The 27,044-nt window shown below is 32.4% G+C and overlaps 1 protein-coding gene across 1 annotated transcript in view; it reads right to left on the reverse strand.

The window, feature by feature from the left end:
- The window catches only part of LOC134700277 (collagen alpha-1(IV) chain-like), a 60,813-nt gene extending 34,098 nt beyond the window's left edge, over nucleotides 1-26,715 (reverse strand). The window contains exons 1-10 of the mRNA XM_063561635.1: nucleotides 26,613-26,715; nucleotides 25,137-25,265; nucleotides 8,573-8,608; nucleotides 8,127-8,162; nucleotides 7,715-7,750; nucleotides 7,333-7,368; nucleotides 6,460-6,495; nucleotides 6,019-6,054; nucleotides 5,582-5,617; nucleotides 5,102-5,176 (exon numbers count right to left, since the gene is read on the reverse strand). Coding sequence (XP_063417705.1) covers nucleotides 5,102-5,176; nucleotides 5,582-5,617; nucleotides 6,019-6,054; nucleotides 6,460-6,495; nucleotides 7,333-7,368; nucleotides 7,715-7,750; nucleotides 8,127-8,162; nucleotides 8,573-8,608; nucleotides 25,137-25,265; nucleotides 26,613-26,715 — 559 coding nt within the window. The remainder of the gene's footprint in view (nucleotides 1-5,101; nucleotides 5,177-5,581; nucleotides 5,618-6,018; nucleotides 6,055-6,459; nucleotides 6,496-7,332; nucleotides 7,369-7,714; nucleotides 7,751-8,126; nucleotides 8,163-8,572; nucleotides 8,609-25,136; nucleotides 25,266-26,612) is intronic.
- Nucleotides 26,716-27,044: the final 329 nt, after the last annotated feature.

Consider the following 27,044-nt stretch of genomic DNA (forward strand, 5'->3'; position numbering starts at 1 on the left):
TAATTTTGATATGCATTAACGGTCATATTATTGATATTGCTAGGGTATTCTAGTTTTGATATTGCTTAAATATTCCTGATTCTCTAAAGTAATTTGAATAATGAAATGGAAATTAGATGGATTTGCCCGTCAATCTGAAACTTTTTAAACATGCATTTAAATTTACAAAATTAAAGTGTAAAAATGGACATAATTTGGTTACAAAACTGTTAAAACATACCAGAGTTTCCTGTGTCACCCTTTTCTCCTTTTCCCTCTAGAAAATATAGAAAATATAGGCCATGAAAGCACCAATCATAAAACAATCAATTGTTATGTTTGTTGACTAGTTAATATTCTTGTTTTGGTATAACTAAGATACCTTAATTTTGATATTGCTAACAGATACTAGTCTTATATTACAAAATATCCTAGTTTTTATATTGCTCAAAGTTTACAAGTTTTCATATTATTAAACGATCATAGTTTTGACATTGCTAAGGTGTTCTAGTTTTGATATTGCTTAAATATCCCTCATTCTCTAAAGTCGTTTGTATAATGAAATGCAAATTAAATAGATTCGCCCATCAATCTAGCACCCTTTTAAATGTAATGGAAAAAATAAATAGACCGTTGGTTTTCCCGTTTGAATGGTTTTACACTAGTAATTTTGGGGCCCTTTATAGCTTGTTGTTCGGTGTGAGCCAAGGCTCCGTGTTGAAGGCCGTAATTTAACCTATAATGGTTTAATTTTTAAATTGTTATTTGGATGGAGAGTTGTCTCATTGGCACTCACACCACATCTTCCTATATCTATTTGTATTTACAAAATACATTTTCAAATGGACACAATTTTTTTACAAAACTGTTGATACATACTAGAGTTTCCTTTGTCGCCCTTTTCTCCTTTGCCGCCTAGAAAATATGAAATATATTTAAGGCCATGATTAAGGGGGTACCCAACACTATACCCCAAAAAATTCCTGTCGTTTAATTTTTCTTAATTTTTTTTCATTGATAAACTAGGCCAACCTAAACATCTTGTAAAAATTTTAAAAGATTTGAACCATAGGTTTAAAAGATTTGGCAATTCAAATATGGCATCTTTTACATACTAGTATCGGCCAAAATTGGAAGTTTCTGAAATATGGGTATAGGGTTGAATTTGTTAAAAAAAAAAATGTAATCCTAAATTGACAATAGCATAGCTGATAATGATAGCTGAGGAGAATATTAGTTCACTGATACCCCCTTCTTGTATGTTTTTTATTCCGGTTAAAAAAAATTGCCAAAACTTTACTAGGGGGTATCAGAATCAGCCCTGAAAAGTGAATGCTGTGCTTCAAGTATTTAAAGAAGAATTTTTGTTTTGAAAAAAAATGTGTCGTTTAATTTTTTCATAAAACTAAGCATTTGGAGTGCTATACTAGATGGTTGTTCTTGCAAAATTTTTTTAAAATTTAACCGTTAGAATTTTTGGAATTTGAGTTTAAATTAGGCCCCACCCTCAAATTGGTTCATTAAATAAGAGCAAAATCTACTCAAAAAGTACATAATGGCCATAATTTTGTTTGTCTTTTGAACTAGGCCTTAGCTATTTGGCATGTGGATGTATCATCACAGGGTTAAGTGTCTTGCATCATGATGACCTTTGTGTGACTTTCAAATGTGACCTCAAGGTCAACTTAATGGGTGTTTTTCCGTGAAAAACTCAACCATGTAGGCCATCACTTCTTTGCCTTTTGACCTAGACCTTACATCTTTGGCATGTGGATGTATCACCATGAGGTGGTGTGCCTTCTTAAAATTTTGACCTTTATATGACCTTGAACTTTGACCTCAAGGATGATAATTGTGTTTTTTGGTAAGAAACACTTGTCCAGGCCATGACTTTCATGTATTGATGAATTCATATTTATTTAAAAAAATCATATAACATACAACAATATAGACTCATTTTACGACATTTCAAGCCATTCAATGCACATAATGGACATGTAGTCACATACAATTGTTTGAAAAGGGAATCGTTTCTATTGAAGCACAGTGTACGTTCTTAAATACCCAACAGACAGAGAAGTGAAAACTTTCTAGGAATCAAACAATAGGAGGAGTTATGCCAAATAACTATATACCAATAAAGGGAGAGACGGACAGGGGTACCCCCCCCCCCCCCCAAACCGACAATTAGTTGCAGGGGGAACAAAAGGATGTAATTGATTTTTGTTGTGAGATAATAGCTGTTGAAATTAAAAGCATGACACACCAAAAATACACATGATACATATGCAAAAGCTTCAAAGTTGGCAGATGCTTTACATGATCAAGATTTCAATTTGTTGGTCTTTTAGCCAGATTCAAAACTATACGTTCAAATTATAACGTCAAAACCATTGGTCCAAAGAATTACGGCTTATGAGAGATGAAATAGAGCTGACTGTGCAAAATCCTTATACTGTTAAATCAAGTTTGTTAAACATAGACCTTTTTTTAGTATTTCTGCAAATGTTTATAAATATGACAATTAAATACAACTGATTTCTAGTTAAAAGCACGGCAGTTACAAGTTTAAAATAATTTTGGCCCCTTATTATGATAGAGAATGATTACTCTATTCGGTAATAATCTTAAATTGAGACTTGAAAATAAACATTTTCACTTAATTGTCACTTGCAATAACACCACATTTTCTTTTTTATATTTATTCAAAATTGCATTTGATAAAAAAAATAATCGGAAAGATTCACAAACATGATAATGGAACAACAAAAGAATATAACAAATTTTGGCTATCCCTTCGGAATTGAAATTTGATAAAGCGAAAATAACATGTTCTATTTATATCATACATGTGTAGTTTCAGTTTCAACTATGATACTAAATATAGACTTTACTTTCCCTAAAATTGCGGACGGAATAGAAGACACCCATTAATTTTCTACACATGTCAAGATAAAGGTTGGAGAAAGCTACTAGAAAGATATAGGATTTTTTTATTCAGATGAATATAGAAAGCAAAAATATGTGTAGTGTTTTTTGGACTGAATGAGATGTTTTTTCTTCTTTTTCCTTGTTCCGTGACATGTTAATGATGCACTGGTGGTTGCGCTAGTATCCCTCTGGGTATCTTCGAACTTTTTACATGAATATAAATCCTTCAATAATATATTCAATTGCACTTTAAATAATATGACAGCTATTATAAAGTCATGAATTATTCGTAATCTTTTTAACATTACTACATGTACATTATTACTAAGGCCATAGAAACATACTATAGTTTCGTCTCGAGAGTTTCGTTTAACAATAGTCCAAACTACAGAAGGTGTCCCAGAAAAAAAAATAGCCTTGCCAGACGTCATAATTATTTGGACTAGTTTAACAAAAAAAAAAGTATGAGAAGTCAATTCAGTTTTGATTTAATCAATTTGATATAAAGAAGATCTACGAACATAAGCATTGTGTAATTGTCCAGAGATTCTTATTTATTTGGTTAAAATTTTATTGTCGGAGGGAGCTACCATTTGAGAGAAGGGTAGGAGGGGTCCTGGTCCCGAAATCCCGGCTTAAAAACACGAAATCCCGAGATCCCGAATTTAGATAAATTTAAATCCTGACATCCCGCGAAAGGGTTAATCCTTAAATCTTGACATTAGAAACAGTCGATCCCGGAGTCCCGATAAAGGTCCTATCCACCTTCATTTGAGGAGGGGGCTAGATGAAACTTGAAAAAAGGCAAGACAGGCTTTGGAACAAACAAAGGCAGGATCAGTAATTTAGCATAACAGGATGACAATTTATGAAAACAATTTCAGTAAACTAATGAAAATCACAGGTCTGTAAAGAATGAAAAATAAAAAAATGCAGGCCGATAATATAATGATGAGTTCATGCAACTATAAAAAAAAAAATGCAGGACAAAGTTTTATAAATCCTAGCCGTCCCCTCTTAAAATCAAATGGTAGCATCCTTAGACTTTTTGCACTTTATTTCATTTTCTTAAAGACCTACATGTAGGCATTGCCAAGTAAAAAACGAAAACAGTTATGGTCCAAGTTCTCTTTCTGTTTCCCTCCTTTTCAAACGTCCTTGTTTTCTTTTGGTAAATTTATTTCACTTTGAAATTTCCCTATTAGGTCTCATTGAAGGTTCCTTTATTGAAAATAATTCACTTTAAATTATTTTTAAGGATTAAATGAATAACAAAGGGTGTACAGCTGGTCTTAGCAATAATGTAAACATTCTGATCATGATCTTCTAAAAGCTTGCATATTGCACATAATTTTAAAACGCAACATTGAATCAGACTATGAGTAAGAGTTATCTTTTCTTAGGTGTTCTGTACCCCCTTAAACCAATCATAAAACAATCAAATGTTATGTTTGTATACTAGTTAAATAGTCTTGTTTTGGTATTACTCAATTATCTTTATTTTGATATAGCTAAGAGATACTTTTCTTATACTACTAAAATATCCTAATTTTGATATTGCTCAAAGATCGTAATTTTAGTAATAATTAACGGTCGTATTATTGATATTGCTAGGGTATTCTAGTTTTTATATTGCTTAACTATCCCTGATTCTCTAAAGTAATTTGTATAATGAAATGCAACTTAAAAGGATTTGCCCATCAATCTGACAACTTTTTAAACTTGCATTTGATTTTACAAAAATAAAGTGTACAAATGGACATAATTTGGTTACAAAACTGTTGATACATACCAGAGTTTCCTGTGTCACCCTTTTCTCCTTTTCCCTCTAGGAAATATAGAAAATATAGGCCATGATAGCACCAATCTTAAAACAATCAATTGTTATGTTTTTTGACTAGTTGATATCCTTGTATTGGTATAGCTAAGATATCCTAATTTTGATATCGCAAACAGATACTAGTCTTATATTAAAAAAATATCCTAGTTTTTTATATTGCTCAAAGTTTACTAGTTTTGATATTATTAAACGATCATAGCTTTGACATTGCTAAGGTGTTCTAGTTTTGATATTGCTTAAATATCCCTCTATCTCTAAAGTCATTTGTGTAATGAAATGCAAATTAAATAGATTCGCCAATCAATCTAGCACTCTTTTAAATGTGCATTGGTATTTACAAAAAACATTTACATCTGGACACAATTTTCTTACAAAACTGTTGATACATACTAGAGTTTCCTTTGTCACCCTTTTCTCCTTTGCCGCCTAGAAAATATGAAATATATAAGGCCATGATTAAACATATCATCAAACAATCAAATGTTATGTTTGTATACTAGTAAATATTCTTGTTTTGGTATTACTCAATTATCTTTATTTTGATATAGGTAAGAGATACTTTTCTTATATTACTCAAATATCCTAATTTTGATATTGCTCAAAGATCCTAATTTTGATATGCATTAACGGTCATATTATTGATATTGCTAGGGTATTCTAGTTTTGATATTGCTTAAATATTCCTGATTCTCTAAAGTAATTTGAATAATGAAATGCAACTTAGATGGATTTGCCCGTCATTCTGAAACCTTTTAAACATGCATTTAAATTTACAAAAATAAAGTGTAAAAATGGACGACATAATTTGGTTACAAAACTGTTGAAACATACCAGAGTTTCCTGTGTCACCCTTTTCTCCTTTTCCCTCTAGAAAATATAGAAAATATAGGCCATGAAAGCACCAATCATAAAACAATCAATTGTTATGTTTGTTGACTAGTTAATATTCTTGTTTTGGTATAACTAAGATGCCTTAATTTTGATATTGCTAACAGATACTAGTCTTATATTACAAAATATCCTAGTTTTTACATTGCTCAAGGTTTACAAGTTTTCATATTATTAAACGATCATAGTTTTGACATTGCTAAGGTGTTCTAGTTTTGATCTTGCTTAAATATCCCTAATTCTCTTAAGTCGTTTGTATAATGAAATGCAAATTAAATAGATTCGCCCATCAATCTAGCACCCTTTTAAATGTGCATTTGTATTTACAAAATACATTTTCAAATGGACACAATTTTTTTTACAAAACTGTTGATACATACTGGAGTTTCCTTTGTCACCCTTTTCTCCTTTGCCGCCTAGAAAATATGAAATATATTTAAGGCCATGATTAAACCAATCATAAAACAATCAAATGTTATGTTTGTATACTAGTTAAATATTCTTGTTTTGGTATTACTCAATTATCTTTATTTTGATATAGCTAAGAGATACTTTTCTTATACTACTAAAATATCCTAATTTTGATATTGCTCAAGGGTCTTATTTTGATATGAATTAACGGTCGTATTATTGATATTGCTAGGGTATTCTAGTTTTGATATTGCTTAAATATCCCTGATTCTCTAAAGTAATTTGTATAATGAAATGCAACTTAAAAGGATTTGCCCATCAATCTGACAACTTTTTAAACTTGCATTTGAATTTACAAAAATAAAGTGTACAAATGGACATAATTTGGTTACAAAACTGTTGATACATACCAGAGTTTCCTGTGTCACCCTTTTCTCCTTTTCCCTCTAGAAAATATAGAAAATATAGGCCATGATAGCACCAATCTTAAAACAATCAATTGTTATGTTTTTGACTAGTTGATATCCTTGTATTGGTATAGCTAAAATATCCTAATTTTGATATCGCTAACAGATACTAGTCTTATATGAAAAAAATATCCTAGTTTTTTTATATTGCTCAAAGTTTACTAGTTTTGATATTATTAAACGATCATAGTTTTGACATTGCTAAGTTGTTCTAGTTTTGATGATGCTTAAATATCCCTCACTCTCTAAAGTCATTTGTGTAATGAAATGCAAATTAAATTCGCCCATCAATCTAGCACTCTTTTAAATGTGCATTTGTATTTACCAAAAACATTTACATCTGTACACAATTTTCTTACAAAACTGTTGATACATACTAGAATTTTTTTTGTCACCCTTTTCTCCTTTGTCGCCTAGAAAATATGAAACATATAAGGCCATGATTAAACCAATCATAAAACAATCAAATGTTATGTTTGTATACTAGTAAGTATTCTTGTTTTGGTATTACTCAATTATCTTTATTTTGATATTGCTAAGAGATACTTTTCTTATATTACTAAAATATCCTAATTTTGATATTGCTCAAAGATCCTACATTTAATATTGATTAACGGTCATAGTATTGATATTGCTAGGGTATTCTCGTTTTAATATTGCTTAAATATCCCTGATTCTCTAAAGTAATTTGTATAATGAAATGCAACTTAAAAGGATTTGCCCATCAATCTGACAACTTTTTAAACTTGCATTTGAATTTACAAAAATAAAGTGTACAAATGGACATTATTTGGTTACAAAACTGTTGATACATACCAGAGTTTCCTGTGTCACCCTTTTCTCCTTTTCCCTCTAGAAAATATAGAAAATATAGTCCATGATAGCACCAATCATAAAACAATCAATTGTTATGTTTGTTAACTACTCAATATCCTTGTTTCGGTATAGCTAAGATATCCTAATTTTGATATTGCTGACAGATCATAATTTTAATTTCAATTAACGATCATACTATTGATATTGTAAGGTATTCTCGTTTTAATATTGCTTAAATATCCCTGATTTTCTAAAGTAATTTGTATAATGTAATGTTACTTAAATGGATTTGCCTATCAATCTGACAATGTTTTAAACTTGCATTTAAAAAAATAAAGTGTACAAATGGGCATAATTTGGTTACAAAACTGTTGATACATACTAGAGTTTCCTTTGTCACCCTTTTCTCCTTTGCCACCTAAAAAATATGAAACAAATTAGGCCATGATTAAATCAATTATAAAACAATCAAATGTTATGTTTGTAAACTAGTAAATATTCTTGTTTTGGTATTACTCAATTATCTTTATTTTGATATAGCTAAGAGAGACTTTTCTTATATCAAAAATATCATAATTTTAGTATTAATTAACAGTCATATTATTGATATTGCTAGAGTATTCTAGTTTTGATATTGCTTAACTATCCCTGATTCTCTAAAGTAATTTGTATAATGAAATGCAACTTAAATGGAATTGCCTATCAATCTGACAACGTTTTAAACTTGCATTTGCATTTACAAAAATAAAGTGAACAAATGGACATGATTTGCTAACAAAACTGTTGATACATACCAGAGATTCCTGGGTCACCCTTTTCTCCTTTTCTCTCTAGAAAATATAGAAAATATAGGCCATCAAAGCACCAATCATAAAACAATCAATTGTTATTTTTGTTGACTAGTTAATATCCTTGTTTTGGTATAGCTACATGTAAGATATCCTAATTTTGATATAGCTAACATATACTAGTCTTATATTACAAAACTATAAAGTTTTTATTTTGCTCAAAGTTTACTAGACGTGTTGATATTACTAAACGATCATTGTTTTGATATTGCTGAGGCATTCTAGTTTTGATATTGCTCAAATATCCCTCATTCTCTAAAGTCATTTGTATAATGAAATGCAAATAAGATCGATTCGCCCATCAAACTAGCATTCTCATAAATGTGCATTTGTATTTACAAAATGCACTTTACAAATGGACACATATTTCTTACAAAACTGTTGATACATACCCGTGTTTCCTAGGTCATCCTTTTCTCCGTTTACCTCTAGAAAATATAGAAAATATCAGGCCATGATAATACCAATCATAAAACAATCAAATGTTATGTTTGTCTACTAGTAAATATCTTTATTTTGGTATTACTAAAATATCATAATTTTGATATTGCTAAACGATACTTGTCTTATGTTACTAAAATATCCTAGTTTTGATACTGCTCAAAGTTAACTAGTTTTAATTCTAATACACGATCATAGTTTTGGTGCATTTCTGCGAAAAAAATTCACGCGCAACTATGTGAATGAATGGGGAAAGTAAATCCTCACCCGTTGCATTCGCATATATCATTTGGTACTGGCCCAATCATTTTAATATCAAGGCCATTCCACTGATACTGACGTTATCAGCGAGTACACATCAAAGAAAAAATGTACAAATTACCGATAAAGTTTTTATAAGTTGTGTAATAATCAATATATCTATTGCTGTGAGCCATGAGTAAGCTTATCAACAGTCTATTACATTGTGGAACTCTTTGTTACTAATCAAATATTATGTGAAAAAGATCCGGACCTATAGTTCCTTGACTGTATTTTATTTTCTTATTTATGTCATTTTCTAATCTATATTACCTTACATTTGATTCTTGCAGCTTTTTAAGTTCAAATGTTTTAAATGTTTGACATAACATGTCCATCGTCAAATTTGTATTCATAAGTATGAGGTCGCAAAGTTTAATTAACTAAGATGATCACGTTATTGCAAACATCACGCTATGCAGATCTTCTTTTCAATCCTTAACCAGAAAGTAAGCATACATCCAATGTCTGTCAAATTTTTATATAACTTCGAATTTGAACAAACATTCAGATTACAGATACAACATTTAATTATCTTATATTTTTTTTTTTAAGTAGATCGTAATGTTTCTATACCTGGATGAGGATTAACTATTGCTAGTACACTTGCTAAAACAGCAGCGCAAACAACTCCTTGTAATAGTATATGCATGCCTGGACTCGTTTGATGATCAACAATGGAAAGAGGCCGCCTGAATTTCTCTTAGAAAAGTTGATCTGGATAACACAGTGGTCATTACAATTATGGCTATGTTCCTTATTTATACAACTTAAAGTCGATTTGACAAGTAGCAGCTGCGTATTAATTGGGCGTAGTTTTAACATTAAGATTTGTCCTAAAGGTCAACAAAAATTTCAATTTAACAAAAGCACTGGAACACTCCTGTAACATCGCGAATCGGTGACTGAATTACTTTTTTCTGTCAATAATTTTATGTTTAGTGTCAATTTCTTTATAATGAAGACGTTCACGTATTATAATGACCTATGTCTATCGTATATCCAAAATACACCGTTTGGTGGTGCACCTTACCGAGGTTTGAAGTATATTATTTGTACCATATAATAGATCACAGGTAACATGTGACGTATACAATTGGTAGCATTTTTTTTATCAACACCATTGTACTATTTTAGTTATTGACCACGAATGAAATATGTACACATAAAAAAACCGACAAGAGAGAAACATTATCATCTTATCTTTTCAACCCATAACTGATCCCGTACATAATGACATTTGAAGTGACGGCACGGATTAAGATGAAAAAACAAGCTTACACCGATTCAAGAGTATCTAAAAAAAACGTAGATGAAAAAAATAGAATATTGGGAAAAACATTTATGTTTGTCCTTGTAAATAATGCGCATATGATAGCATTTTATGTATTGGCATGCTTATAAAAAAAAAATCCTCCTTTTCGATAGACAAACATTAGCTGATCGGAAGGTTTCAATCGATTTACCATTTTGTATCGTTTACTTGGCTATAACCAAAGGTAAAGAGTATGGCAGAGGTAGAAACAAAATTATTCAACAATCAACTTTTATATTTCTGATAAAGGGATCTAGGGTGCTATACACAGTGTAGGCATTGTTGCAAAAATAGTATGCGAGCAGCAAAAAAAACCAATCTTAGATGAGAAAAACTGTTTGCCAACCTTAGCTTAGTGGTATACATTTAAAATGACGAATACATGAATGATAGTGTTTTACATTCTTGCATAACCCAAGAATATCCGATGGAGAAAGATTGTCGTAAGATTTCAATTCTTTAGATGCAGATAGTTAAAGAAACAATGACGGCATGGTAATGTCATAACTAACAAAATCAGACTGATCTGCAACACACACCAAATATTTGTAACCTAATATCATTTAATGTAGTCCAACCCTAGAAAACACCGAGGAGGGAAATCATTTCCCAGTTAAAACAGCATGGTTCTTGTAATTAAAGGCACTGTTCTCAATTCAGAATCATAAAAACTATTAACTTTTGAAGCAGAATTTCAGTACAAAATTTGGTAGGGATATTGTTTTTTTTGTTGAGTTCGATATATAGTTACAGTCAAACCTGTTATGTGATGTTCATTTTTGTTTTTGCATCATACTAAAATAAGAGATATGTATCAAGCAATTAATTTTAATGTGTCAACAGCGTTAACATAAACTATCTTAACGGAAACAAAACCTGATATTGGAATGGGGACGGAAGCACATACTGGAAAACACAATATCCTTTTTCTAGGCCGTTACATGTGTTAATAAACAAATCTAGTTCATGTGTCAACTAAATTGTACATATTCATTACGAAAATATGCTGACACAATTTGATCATTTAAATTGTTTTACAAGGTTGTTAACATAAAAGTTCAAACACTTCATTTAAGAGTTGAAAAGGTTACATATATTAAAGAAATAATGACAATATTTCGGCTTTTGAATGTGTTTCTTATTTCAAGTTTTTTAATGATTTGTGTTGTATATTTTTGTTTTTGTTTTCATTTTTGTCTATGTCAGTCTTGTTTTACCCATGACATTGTAAATTTATTTTCGACTTAATGTATGCGTTTGGCAAAAAGAAAATCCGGTATGATTGCAGATGAGAATAAAATGACACAGAAAATACCAACAATAGATCACCGTATGGAAAAAATTGAAAACAACGCGTTAAATAATTCTATGCGTCTGACGCGCTGATTTGGATTTACCTTTATCAGGAACGCTCAAAGTCAAACATTCGAAATCCGAAGATGTATAAGTACGAAAACCGTTGAAGATCTATATGACAAAAATACCTAAAATAAATAGCCAAATTTATCTAAAGTCAACTTTGCCTCGGGGAGCTGAAACCTTAGTTTCTTAATAATTTCAAAATTTATAAACGGACCATTTTAGTAAAATTTGTTAAATCATGACAGCACCAAGATACTGACTACTGAGCTGATGATACCCTCGGTGACTGATAGTCCATCAGCAGAGATATCGACACAGTGATGTAAACAATTGAAAACAACACGTTTAATAATTTTATATGTCTGAAGCGCTTTTCTGGATTTACCTGCATCAGAAACGCTCGAAGCCAAACATTTGAAATTCGAAGATATATAAGAACCGAAACCGTTGAAGAGCTATATGACAAAAATACCTAATACAGATAGCCAAATTCATCTAAAGTTCACTTTGCCTGAGGGAGTTGAAAGAACAATGCCCAGGCCGCAGTCAGCTGTAAAAGGAACTGAAATAACAAATTTAAAACAATTCAAAGTATAAAAACTAACAGCCTAACTGACAAATATTTAACACAGCAACAAACAACAACCACTGAATTACAGGCTCAAAACTTTAGACAGACATATACATACAGATTGTTGCGGGGTAAAACATGTTAACGGACCCAAACTTCGCGCAATTTTGGACGATGACGTTACAGTACAACATAGGAACAAACTATAAAAACCAGTTGAAAAAAGGATTACCAAACCCGAAGTGGACGTTGCCGGGTACTTGTACATCTCAACAACAAAACGAAACTAGTTACAATTATGCGTGTACTAGCTGTTACTGACAGACATTTCAAATCCAAAACCAACTAACAAAAGTCATGCATCTAAGACTAAGTTATCAAACATTATACATACAACATCTAGGGGGCTTAGTGTAAAGACGCCATGAACCATTTGAGAGAAAAAATGACTTTGTGCAATACCTAGATACAGATATCGACATGTTGTGGATCATTGAATATGCATACTATGTTTATAACAATGATATTTAATTTGCTTTTAATTTACTGAAAACACAATCAATACTAGTAGCAATAAAAAAAATATTCAAAGTTCTAATGACAGTGTTGAAGTAGTAACCTTTTATAATTAGTTTATTTACATGTCCGTTTTTCCATGTCCATAGTGTATCTTCCACCGCACGCGGTACAAACCCATCGTTTTACATACTTACTAATAAATATGGGTATCTTAGTTGAAAAAACAGGAAATGACAAACTCTACATAAATCATAATCGTAACCTTTCTTGCCTAAGACAGGAATGCTAAATGTACCTCAAGATCACAAATGTCGTTGATAAAGTAAAAGGTTCGCTTATGCTCAGTCAGTACATTTACGGAAATTTATGGATGCATGCAGCTTCTTTGAAATTTTATAATATCATTTACTTGATTATCTTTTCTTTTTTTAGATCTCGTTATTTCGTTATATTTCAAGATTGTATTATGTAACCCTTTAGAAACATGCATATCCCCTAAAAAAAGTCCGATTTACCAAAAACGTGTCCACATAATGCCACTGAAATCTAGAAACATATCTAACTGTAAAAGGGTGCTTAAACGTGTAATTTTTATATAGTCCCAATCGTGTTTATATTATAAAAACACCAGAACGAGTTTTCTTTTAATTTCGTATACTTCTTTTACTATTTTATTGCATATTGACTTTTATAGTCCTTTATGTCTTTATAAACCTTATAGTATAACCCGTGCCAATGTAGAGGCATGTGTTCGTCTCTGCGGGATGTAAAAGTACGCAGCAACGTCAAGTAATAATGTGGATATTATCTGAGGATGGATACAAATGTTAATCAGGTCAACATATATCTGTCTCTGAAATTTTCCGATGAATGGGACAACCCGTAATTGGGTTGCTGACCCTGAATTGGAGTGTTTGCCCTTTATATCAATTTTTAACAATTTTTCGTAAAATTTTGTAATTTTTTACAAAATTTTCTGCTCTGAAACTATGAGAACAAATTTAACCAAACTTGTCCACAAATATCATTAGGATATTTTTTTTAAAATGTGCCCGATGACCCCACCTTCGAACCAAGATGGCAGACAAGTCTAAAAATATAGTACATAGGGTAAAATGCAGTTTTTTACTCATATCTCTGAAACCAAAGAATTCAGAGCATATCTGATGGGGCTAAAATTGTTCATTTGATTTAGCTCTATCTGCCCTGTAATATGCAGACCAAATAGGCAACTTGTTGTGTGGTTATAGTTAATTTTTAACAATTTAAAATAAAAATGTAAATTTTGTAGATTTTGAATATCATCATGAGCATGCTGAAAATACTGCAGCATTGATATCTTTTGAATGCGGCTTTTATTCTAGATTCCTTACCGATTTATATCTAATGACTGGTATGTTCTTATTGTTTAAACGACGCCTACCATTAAGGATCAGCTAAACATTCTGGAGCTAATTTAATCACCGTCTGGGTTTTGATGTTATTCAGGGATAAATATAAGAAGGTGTGGTCAAAGTTTCAACGAGGCAACTCTCCATTGGAGTCGCAGTATAAGTAAACCAGTATAGGTCAAAATACGAGCCATGGAAAAATAATAAGTGTAAAACATTCAAACAGGAAAACCAATTGTATATAAAACGAAAAGAAAGAAAATCACGAATCTGCTTAAATTTTGCCAAATGATCATGTATGGGTTATTCAGTTTTATGTAAATAGGTGTTGTGGGTCAAAATATCTCACCTGCTATCATATAGAAAAACACAAACGAGTCTGAACATTTGACACTTTTTAAAAACATAACCTAAGTACATCCTTAAACGTTTTGATAGGATTTAAGGTATAAAACAAGAGCAGCATGATTGTCAATGAGAAAACTATCCACAAGATACAAATAGTACACAAAAAAACGATCTTATATGTCACCGTACAGCCTTCAAAAATGTGCAATGCCCATACTACATAGCCAGCTATAAAATGCCCTGACTTGACAAATGTAAAACATTTTTTTATGGCTGACTATGCGGTATAGGCTTTGCTCATTGTTGAAGGCCGTACGGTGACCTATAATTGTTAATGTCTGTGTCATTTTGGTCTTTTGTGGATAGTTGTCTTATCGGCAATCATACCACATCTTCTTTTTTATATAAACGAGAAAACAATGATGACTGCCGTACCCAAATTGTTAACATGTTGAAAACTTACGGCCTAATTTATTCATGTTTTGTAATATATGCATTTTATTGTCGTTTGGTCTTTTATATCAAAATGCCATGGCTTCGCCGTTTATCATCTTAAATGTTTGTGGAGTTTAACGTATAAAGCTGAACTTGTGGAAAAAATAGTTACATCAACTACTGTCTATATTTGACTTTTTAAAAGAGGGACGAAAGAGACGAGAGGGAGAATCAAACTCATATATAGAAAATAAACTGACAACGCCATGGCTAATTAAAAACATATACATTGATAGTTATTAAATTGTGAATTGTGAATTGTGAATGTGATCTACCGAATTCGACTATTTACCGGATTTGTAATCACATAAGCAACACGACGGGTGCCACATGTGGAGCAGGATCTGCTTACCCTTCCGGAGCACCTGGGATCACCCCTAGTTTTTGGTGGGGTTCGTGTTGTTTATCCTTTAGTTTTCTGTGTTGTGTCGTGTGTACTATTGTTTTTCTGTTTGTCTTTCTCATTTTTAGCCATGGCGTTGTCAGTTTGTTTTGGATTTATGAGTTTGACTGTCCCTTTGGTATCTCTTGTCCCTCTTTTATTTCATACTTATAATCATCCCTTAATGAACCTACGATTCTAAAAATAGTGATCCATGATGAAATTGACATCGCACTAAATATAGCTGTGCTACTATATTTAGGAAATAAACACAACTAGTTGCAGTTTAAAAATACAACCTGTCGACAACAAGTGATTGTCGTAAAATTCATCAATTTTGTCATGGAAAAAATGAATTCAGTTAATTCAACAAAACTACAGCCAGTGTCATTTCTCATTAACAAGAAAGCATGTTATGAGTTTCAGCAAATTACAGATTGATCAAACGAACATTTAATTAAAGAGTCAAACTTCTATCTGACAACACTGTACCAAATGTATGTATGTACTACACCTAAAACACTTTTTAAAATCTATACATTCTTGTATACGAGTTCGAACATAACCTGAAACCTGCCGCATTGACAAGTTGATCAACAAGTTGAGTGTCCTAATTTATTGAAATACATTAAAGACTATTTAATATATAAAAATATGCTGAGTTCGTATATGATTATTGTATCTAGTAGGTGTGGCTTTTAAAAAAACATCATATCAAAATCAAGTCGTGAAATTTAGAATAACAAATTGAAGACTATGTCGAAAATAGCATATGATTGAGTATAAGTTAAATGGAAAGAATAGAAATGCACTAAGTACTCACTGTTCAACCTTACAAGATATGAGCTGCGTCGGATATAGATAGATCTTGTGGAAGTGCCTATAAACATGTACGCTTATAATATTTTGATTGATCAAGAAATACTCAAAAACGAAATAAAAGATTAATTTTGGTCTGTTAAAAAGATTTTCTTTTAACAATTTAATTTTCTAAAAGCAACATACTTTCTATAGATATTTGTTAAATCTGAAAACAGATGAAGAATTGTGTTGTATATATGTATAACATGCTTATTGTTGCGGGCCGTACTATGACCTATAGTTGTTAATTTCTTTGTCATTTTGGTCTTTTCTACAGAGTTATCTAATTGGCTATCATACCACATCTTCTTTTTTATATTCATTTGCAGAAGGTCCAATTCTATCTGACGCAGCTCATATACTAGTTTAAGAATTATACATCGGTGACCATTGTAGTTATTACCCGTTGTTTTCACTGCAGTTTCAAATATAGATTAATGACCTGTATGTGTTCAATCATAAAACCAAAAAGTAAACAAAATATGAACATTTGTTGCCTACTGTAGTTGTAAAATATTTTAGGCATACTATAGACAATAACGATTCACAAATCTTAGCAATAGATAAGTGGAGCAAAGTAGGTCGGATGCATGTCTATGTTTTCTATAACCATTAGAGCACATAGGTAATACAATACTAACAGCAACTTGTTGTCTACAAACTTCTAAACATGATGTGCAATGCCTCTAACGTTTGCTCTATATTGTTATGGTATCAGTTTAAATGTCATCCTTCCACCAAGACGTGGCTAGTTTTTTTTTATATACATATCAAACATACAAATGATAGCATGTTTTTTTTTTATGAAAAGGCTGTTAAGATGTCAGACACGTGTCCGAGTGAGGATCATACTTTTAATATAAATACTAGTATAACAATTGGGATGGTACAACTAAGTAGAAAGTTTGGTTTTAGTCTTAGATGCATGATTTTTTTTTATTATTTTTAGTGGCTTTGAACTAGCTGTCAGATAACTGCGAGTACTCTCAGATCTGTTTTTGTGTCGGGATGTATAAGTACCCAGCCACGTTCAATTGTATTTTTGTCCATCTGATGAGTTAAGTTTTTTTCAACTGATTTTTGTAGTTCGTTCTTATGTTGTACTGTTTAACCACTGTCCCAGGTTAGGGGAGGGTTTTGATCCCGCTAACATGTTTAACCCCGCCACATTATGTACCTGTCCAAAGTCAGGAGCCTGTAATTCAGTGGTTGGTGTTTGTTTATGTTTAACATTTTATTTTTTTTTCAATTTTTTTATATGAATAAGGCCTTATCTTAAATCAACCCTAATTCTATCTTACTTTTGAGTTATAGCTTTTCAAATGTGACGTCATTTTTGTGCCTTTTCACCACTTCGTATGTGACGTCATTTTTATGATTTTTTTGCGTTGAGGCCTAGACTAAGTCGGGTGTGTCTATTTTTCTGTGTTTGTGTTTGTATTATGTATTCTGGTTTTGTTTTCTGTAATTAGTTAATACTCAGTTTCATTATGTATATCTTGATATTCATTTGATAAAATTTACTATTTGCAATAGCATACTAAAAAAGTAAATTGTTCTTAATAATAAGGATGTTCTTATCCCAAGCATAAAAACATAGCCGTATTTGACACAACCTTTTTTCAACTTTTGATCTTCAGTGCTGTACAACTTTGTACTTTTTTCACTTTCGATCTTTTATATCTGGGCGTCACTGGTGAGTCTTGTATGGACGAGGCGCTTTTTTTGGCGTATTAAATTATAAACATGATGCCTCTTTTTATCTATCTATATGTATTTCTTCGTCTAATACGTTCTCCTATTTATTTGTATTGTAGTCCTGTAATATTATGTTGTCATTCCAATGTTATATTTAACATTGCCATTAAAGAGCGAGGTTTGGCATGCCACAAAACCAAGTTCAACCCACCATTTTTATCTTTAAAAATATCCTGTACCAAGTCCGGAAAATGGCCATTGTTATATCATAGTTCGTTTCTGTGTGTGTAAAATTTTAACGTTGTGTTTCCGTTGTGTCGTTCGTTTTCTATAATATTTGAGTGAATTCACATTACTATTAGACCTGTCACTGTACTTTTCTATCCCAAATTCATGTATTTGGTTTTGATTTTATATTTTGTAATTCTCATCAGATTTTATCTTAATTAAATGCTTAGTCCGTTTCTCTGTGTGTTACTTTTTAATGTTGTGTCATTGGTCTCCTCTTATATTTAATTCGCTTCCCTCAGTTTTAGTTTGTTGTCCCAATTTTGAGTTCTGTCCATAGAGTTTTGAACAGCGGTATACTACTGTTGCCTTTATTTAGTTTTCTCGTTTGAATTGTTTTACATTGTCTTTTCCGGGCCTTTTTTAGCTCACTATGCGGTATAGGCTTTGCTCATTGTTGAAATTGTACGGTCAGCTATAGTCATGATAGTTGGTAATGTCTGCGTCAATTTGGTCTCTTGTGGACAGTTGTCTCATTGGCAATCATGCCACATCTTCTTTTTTTATAAACATATTTTTACAAATAGAAAAATACTGCAATTTATTTGCCAAACAAGTACATGTTGCTCGGGTGCAACTTTTTTTATAATTCGTTCAAATGGAGGAGTTGCAAATCAATTATTGTAAATAACAATCAGATAATTATGTTGCAAAATCACGAATCGAGGGCATATGTGACATTGTTGATCAAAACAACAAGTTTTGTACTTCTAAACTTTCGGAGAACAATGTTCTGTAATATGCAGTTTCTCAGCACAAGACAAGGTATAGTGAGAGATTTTGCATGCTATAAAACCATATTCTATCTATCATTTATTACATACTATGAAAATTACTTTTATCTTTCATTTAGTATATACTATGAAAATGACTTCTATCTATTATTTAGTACATACTATGAAAATGACTGTACAAATTCGAGAATAAATAACTTTTTGCAATGAAACGACAGTCATTTTATTTTCACTGAAGACAAGATGCACGAAATGGCATTAATTTATATTGTAAAAGCAACAAAAAGCGTCTGTGCAATGGTAATGGTATTTTTTGTTTCAGCGTCTAAAAGAAAACAATTTAATTTATCTGTTGATAAATTAAGAACTGATGATGAAATTGAAAAATCACCGTTTGAAAATATTATTGGTCGTCCGGTATTATTCAAAGAAAACAATGTAATTCATCTGTTGATAAATTAAGAACTGATTATGAAATTGAAAAATCACCGTTTGAAAATAGTATTGGTCGTCTGGTATTATTTATAACTACGTTTCAATATATATGAGCCTGTCTCATAATTTTGTAATCAGATGGTTATCATTGGTTGCTGTATACATTTTTGTACCATACTTGTTTTATTTCATTTAACATGAATGAGATGATTAGTTTTCTCGTTTGTTTTAAGAAACAATACAAGTGGGTCTTGAGTTGATGATTCTCGGTGTTAAAGTTTAGATTTTTATTTACCTTACGGTGTTCCCTTTTTTTGTCTTTGTGCTACTATACTATATTTGGGGTACAGCATGTATCCTGATTACATGTGTCAAAAAAAAAGCCAGGACAAATAATCTTAAATTGAAATTTTGGGACATGACGAAAAAAAAAGTCTCTTTTATGAGCTGATTAATTTCAATTAATAACATTTTAAAGTTTCTGGTTGAAAACTCGACAAAATAAATGACAAAAATTTCGTAACGTTTTCATTATTTGTTGTTCTTCTATCAGATACATTTAGTTTCTTCTAAAGGGTTGCTGCTCACATAGAATTATTAGACCATAAGTTTTAAAAGGTGAAGCTCAAATCCTTCATTGCCAAATTTTACGGATAGCATAACGAGTTCGTTGACCGTTATTGGATATCCGTTTTACAGATGACAGTTGATATGTTCCTTATTCGTAACTACAATCACATTTCCTTTTCACGACTTTGTGCTACCGAAAATGCTTATTACCGGGTTTGTAACACGAACAATACGACGGGTGCCACATACATTGTATCTACATAAACACATCATAGATGGATACCAGGATATAAATTTTTTCCCGGTTTTTGCGCCAGACGCGCGTTTTGTCTTCAAAAGACTTATCAGTGACGCTCGAATCAAAGTAAGTTAAAAAGGCAAATAAAGTCAAATAAAATTAAAAAGGCCAACAGTAGTTGTCGTTTGTTTATGTAATATATACGTGTTTCTCGTTTCTCGTTTTGTTTATATAGATTAGACCGTTGGTTTTCCCGTTTGAATGGTTTTACACTAGTAATTTTGGGGCCCTTTATAGCTTGTTGTTCGGTGTGAGCCAAGGCTCCGTGTTGAAGGCCGTACTTTAACCTATAATGGTTTAATTTTTAAATTGTTATTTGGATGGAGAGTTGTCTCATTGGCACTCACACCACATCTTCCTATATCTATCCAAATAAAGTAAACGTTAATATCCAACGTATAGCTCTGTTTTTGTTAAAGGTAAAGCCATTCATATCATATATAAACGTATACCATAATCATTATTTTCAGCATTCATATTTATGTAATATTTGCCACTGTACTACATTAAGCGCCCATCTATCAATTTGTAGGTGTCGGCGTTTTGAAAATTGAAAATTCTTTTCAAAAGTTTATATCAGCGGTAAATGGTAATTTTTTGGGGGATCCAAAATAAAGAAAGTCATTTTTTTTTTACTTTGATACTTCCACGAGGAGCTTCGATAATGGTTCATTAAAATATTCTGATCCCCAATTTGATGGAAAAAAATATTCTGTGCAAGCAGAGGACAAAAGAAAAATTCTGAATCCAAATTTTCTCCATGCCTTCTATAGTGTTAAATTTTGAACCCGATAATTTGTTTAGAAGCGATGAAAAACTTAATATTTTTTTAGCGCTTCGACAAAACAACGACACCCCATTTTTAAAGTTAAATGGTTGCTCCCTTATAGACAACGTTTGGACTGGTTATCATATACGTAGCTCCATTATGGGTCCTTAATCAACCACTGTTCTGAAAAAGTAAATAAACGGAAAGGGATTTTGTTTGTAATAAGGGATAATATTGTTCCGTATTTGCATTTTGTTATTTGAGCATTTTTAAGTTATCGTACGACAATCGACTTTGAGCAAAATAAAAGGACACATGTACATCCAGTCAGAATAGGGCGTGTAAAGAGAATCCACACTGTCAGCTGCATGATGGATTTTTCCATTTTTGGCCATACACCAATGTTGCTCTAGAAAAACCAGTACAATGTAAAACGCCGAATTTTAAGTAAAGAATTCACATACGGAACGCTGAAACTGAAATTTGAAAGTCAAGAAAAGAAAAATAAGAACCGAAACAATTGAAGAAATTGTGAAATAAAAACATATCAAAAGCCATCTATAAGGGCTACTTTGTCCAAGGGAGTTGAATCCTAAGTTTCTTCGTAATTTGTACGTAAACAACCTATCTTAAATTGTCGATTTTTTTGTTGCCAGTGACAAATATTTCATGAATGTTCAGGAACAAATTAGCAATGAATACAACAGAGAGAGAGAGTGTGTGCATGATGAAGACATAACCTTTCAATTAGTTTAATTGAGGTCTGGCAGGGCCGTAACTACCATATGAGGCAGAGGAGGCATTTTTCCGAAGTAATAAAATAAATATGTACACGAAAAACTTGAATTTATATTATAGACAACACAAGTTTACACTTTTAACAGTGTTATCATGATACGTGATATGTCTGTCACTTTTCGGCTTTTTGATCGAAAGTGAACCGTTTTAGGGTGGTTTTTTTTTGTGTTTATTTTTTTGGCCGTCCGTCTGTTATTCAGTATTGAGGGGGTCAGTATTCGTACGAGAACATTTATGAAACTTTGCTTTCGATAATTTTTAATAAAAGCTTAACTATTTACATTTATTGGGGGGCAGAGGAAGTTCGTTTTGTATTGTGAATCTTGAAGATATCGGAAATTCATTACCGGCTGAGTTGTATTGTTTAAGTCTCCCGATCGTACGAGAACATTATGGTTAATGCCTTAGTAGGTAAACACTCCCATTCGTTGCAGCAGGGACTTTCTATACTGAGTACATACTAGACTAGTATAGAAAGTCCCTGGTTGTAGTTATATACATGTCTGTTCAGCTTTCAACAATATTGAAATACAAGATCCTTAATCAAATAAAATATCTGGCGTTCTATAATCTTGCTTTATATGTTTTTTTAAACTTACTAGTTTCTAAAAAAATATCTTTAAATACAGATAATAATTGTTTGCATGAAAATTAACCCAAGGAACCAGCAAAACTGAACTTTCTTAAAGTAAGAAAATCGTAGAAAAGCGGGTAGTTTTTAGCTAATGACTGAAAACAAAATCGGTTAGTAGGGGGGGGGGGGGCAATTTGCAGCCCCAAACCCCTGCCTCCTCTGAATTCGAACACTAGTTACAGCCCTGTCTGCAGCTGCTAGCTTTATATATATATATATATATACAACTCGTCTAAACATCAACCCAACAATGTTTGATCTGTAAATTTGCTTTCGCAAATTTTTGGTTCTTCCCTCGCCGGGATTCGAACCCATGCTACTGTGATATCGTGACACCAAATCGCCTGCACTGCAGCCGTCCCGCTAGACCACACGACCACCTGGGCTCTCAAAAAAGAGCTTTCGGTGGCCATATGTTACCTTTCCACGTCAGTTTTAATCTAGCGGCGTACTACAGTACATGATATATAAGGCATGAAGATGTTATTGTTACAGATCAGCTAAATTATCTATAGTAAAGGATCCTACAAATTAATGTAAGATACAGTCACAGAAAATAATTATATTCATAAGTACGTCTGAGTCAGTGACAACCCTACAACAGATGTATCCATCGGATCGCCATCAATGATGGTGATACATGGCTGTGTACATAATGTATATACAACTCGTCTAAACATCAACCCAACAATGTTTGATCTGTAAATTTGCTTTCGCAAATTTTTGGTTCTTCCCTCGCCGGGATATATATATAGTAGTCCTTTGTTTATTTATTATCATTGTCATTTTAATTAGTTTCTTTCGTTTCCTATTCTGACATAGGACTTGTATTTCCTTTTCAAGTGCGTTTTACTGTCCGTATTACTGTGTGATTTTCATTCTTTATGGTCTAGAGGTATAGGGGATGGTTGAGATTTCACGAAACATGTTTCACCCGCCGCATTTGTGCACCTGTCCCAATTCAGGAGCCTCTGTCCTTTTAAGTCTTGTATGATTTTAATTTTAGTTCATTGTTATATTTCGGAGTTTAATATGACGTCTATAATCACTGAACCAGTACACTTTTTTGTCTAGGGGCCAGCTGAAGCACGCCTAACACAACGTTCATTGCGACGCTATGCATTGTATATTCCTTCCGTATCATATCTTGGAACTGAAATAAATCATAAAAGGCAATATACTATCGTCATGCAATCGACGAAAAAGAAAACAAAGCGTTTAAAGTTGCATGCGACCGAAGCGCTTTTTCTGGATCTACCTTCATCAGGAACGTCAAAAAGGCGAATAATACTATTTGGTTTACTGCGGGTTGGTCAGTTTTCACTGTTGGGCACTGGGAACCCCAAATATCTCTGATTATTTATCTCAAACGCTAACCTTATATAAGAGATGTAAATCAACTTATTTGATTCCGGTTTAAATAGGTTTAATTAACTAATTTTTTTTTGACAGATGCACAACCTTAAAATTTCAGGATACTGTTATCCCATGTGATGTCTAATATGTTTTATAAAAAAAAACCGACTTCTTCTTTTCATTATTTATTTTGTAATTAAAAATGATTTGATATATTTCGTGCCATTTATCTATAGCAAAGAATGATTGTTATCAGAGCCGTATTTACATCAGTGTTTACAGGTACCCCTCTGTTTACGCCCATTTTCTTAATTTGATATTTTGATATTTAGAATTTAAATATTTTAATAATTTTGATAAAATTTCAAAATTTCAAAACTTATACACAGTTTGAAATTTTGATATTTTTAAACTTAGATCAAAATTTCAAAAATCTAAAATTTCAAAACTTTTTACAACTTTGAAATGATAAGTGCTACGCGGACAATTACTGACTTGGAACAGGCATTTTTTTATGTACCAAATTGTATTCTACAAAATCAACAGACAGACAGTGAGGTATCGGTACGTTTTCATCTTGAAATGTAACACCGATATGTTACATTATATACATTTAGAAGTCTGATGCTTGAACATACTCCAAACCATGACATAGAAGTACAGCTACTTTAGAAGATAAAGAAAATAATTTTACAAATTTAAGGTGAACCTTTCTTAATTTTTTCGTTTGTTTAATGGTGTGGATAGTCGATTTTTGAAATTCTGATAAATCAAAATACAAGAACAGTGTTGATAACCAATATGGAGTATGCATTATTATCAGGATCGTTTAATTGCAATACTCATAGAAGAAGACCCTATATCAATACTGAACTAATAACAATGAGATGATGAACAACGATCAAGAGCTGTTGACGTATTTTTAAACTATGTTGAAGTCCTTCCTTTAATCACAAAGTGATTAAAATTAACCTAGAGTTGTCTCTCTTTATCTGTTGTTTTACAGTAATTCACAAATACCAAAATTAACATGATACATACTTTCTGTATACTATACTCATTTGTGTAGAGGTTCCATCCTCTGTTCTTCATATATAACTTTTACAACTATTAAAAAAAAAAAAAAAAACATTGAATTAAACATACATTTTATTACACCAACTTGTATTTACATTTTCATGACTAGAATATACATTTTATACTTTGTGGCATTACTTTGGCTACAGAGTATTCTATAATATTTAGTTGAGGCGCCAGGGTGACTACCGATTACCTAACACAATGGCTATCAGCTGACCTATGTTGACATAGTGTCATAAAACCCCTGGTAGTTAAACACGGTTACACCACCATCTACCATGGGGAGTGACCGGGAAAAACACTCGTATTACCAATGCTCCAGTTATAAGTGCCCCACCTGTTGGCAGGTGTAGGCCTCCCCTCTATAAGATGAGGTGGAGGAGGTCCCAGCGTTACCCATGTGTAGAACCCACCGTTACCACTAACCACATTTTCCAAACCTGCAAATTGTAGAACTTGTCAGGCCCAGAGCAAGGGCCGAGTGAAATAATCCCCCAATCACTACCAGTCTCCCTGGACCTCCCCCCATTCCAAATTGACTCTGCGCCTAAGGATAGTAGAAGAAAATTAATTTCTTTAAAATGTCTTGTTTTCTTTCCAATTGTTAATTACATAAAACTAGAATTAGTTCTGGATGCTTAAATCACAATAGTCCATATGTTAATAACGTGCTTAATGACGGAAATGTCCAAATGATAGCAACGCAAGTTTATTTCTAATAATCCTGTCTAGGTCCAATACTATGAAGGTCCGGCTTGAATACTGGTAACCATAATATTGCGGTCAAATACAGCAAACCAGTGCCTGAAAATATAAACAAAAACAGCAGCAACTATTCTCATAGGGAGGGTGGGCGGGTTTTGGAGAGTTTAACTAATTTTTGTAACACCTGCTTTCGTCGACAGCAAATTAACAAGTGCCTGATACGGGATTTCCAAAATTCTATTCAAGCTGATCCGGGAATTCCAAAATTATGATTCATGCTGCGAGCGCCGTAGTGGCCAAGCCAAATATGGCATTGAGCTACAGGCTGCAACACCCACGCACCCTCACGAATATTTGATTGAATTAAACCAGATTATTGAAAATATAAAATTTTTATAATCTCAATTAATTGCAATACTCATAGAAGAAGACCCTATATCAATACTGAACTAATAACAATGAGATGAAGAACAACGATCAAGAGCTGTTGACGTATTTTTAAACTATGTTGAAGTCCTTCCTTTAATCACAAAGTGATTAAAATTAACCTAGAGTTGTCTCTCTTTATCTGTTGTTTTACAGTAATTCACAAATACCAAAATTAACATGATACATACTTTCTGTATACTATACTCATTTGTGTAGAGGTTCCATCCTCTGTTCTTCATATATAACTTTTACAACTATTAAAAAAAAAAAAAAAACCATTGAATTAAACATACATTTTATTACACCAACTTGTATTTACATTTTCATGACTAGAATATACATTTTATACTTTGTGGCATTACTTTGGCTACAGAGTATTCTATAATATTTAGTTGAGGCGCCAGGGTGACTACCGATTACCTAACACAATGGCTATCAGCTGACCTATGTTGACATAGTGTCATAAAACCCCTGGTAGTTAAACACGGTTACACCACCATCTACCATGGGGAGTGACCGGGAAAAACACTCGTATTACCAATGCTCCAGTTATAAGTGCCCCACCTGTTGGCAGGTGTAGGCCTCCCCTCTATAAGATGAGGTGGAGGAGGTCCCAGCGTTACCCATGTGTAGACCCCACCGTTACCACTAACCACATTTTCCAAACCTGCAAATTGTAGAACTTGTCAGGCCCAGAGCAAGGGCCGAGTGAAATAATCCCCCAATCACTACCAGTCTCCCTGGACCTCCCCCCATTCCGAATTGACTCTGCGTCTAAGGATAGTGAAAGAAAATTAATTTCTTTAAAATGTCTTGTTTTCTTTCCAATTGTTAATTACATAAAACTAAAATTAGTTCTGGATGCTTAAATCACAATAGTCCATATGTTAATAACGTGCTTAATGACGGAAATGTCCAAATGATAGCAACGCAAGTTTATTTCTAATAATCCTGTCTAGGTCCAATACTATGAAGGTCCGGCTTGAATACTGGTAACCATAATATTGCGGTCAAATACAGCAAACCAGTGCCTGAAAATATAAACAAAAACAGCAGCAACTATTCTCATAGGGAGGGTGGGCGGG

This window comes from Mytilus trossulus, unplaced genomic scaffold (genome assembly GCF_036588685.1).
Source record: "Mytilus trossulus isolate FHL-02 unplaced genomic scaffold, PNRI_Mtr1.1.1.hap1 h1tg000128l__unscaffolded, whole genome shotgun sequence".
Classification (NCBI taxonomy): domain Eukaryota; kingdom Metazoa; phylum Mollusca; class Bivalvia; order Mytilida; family Mytilidae; genus Mytilus; species Mytilus trossulus.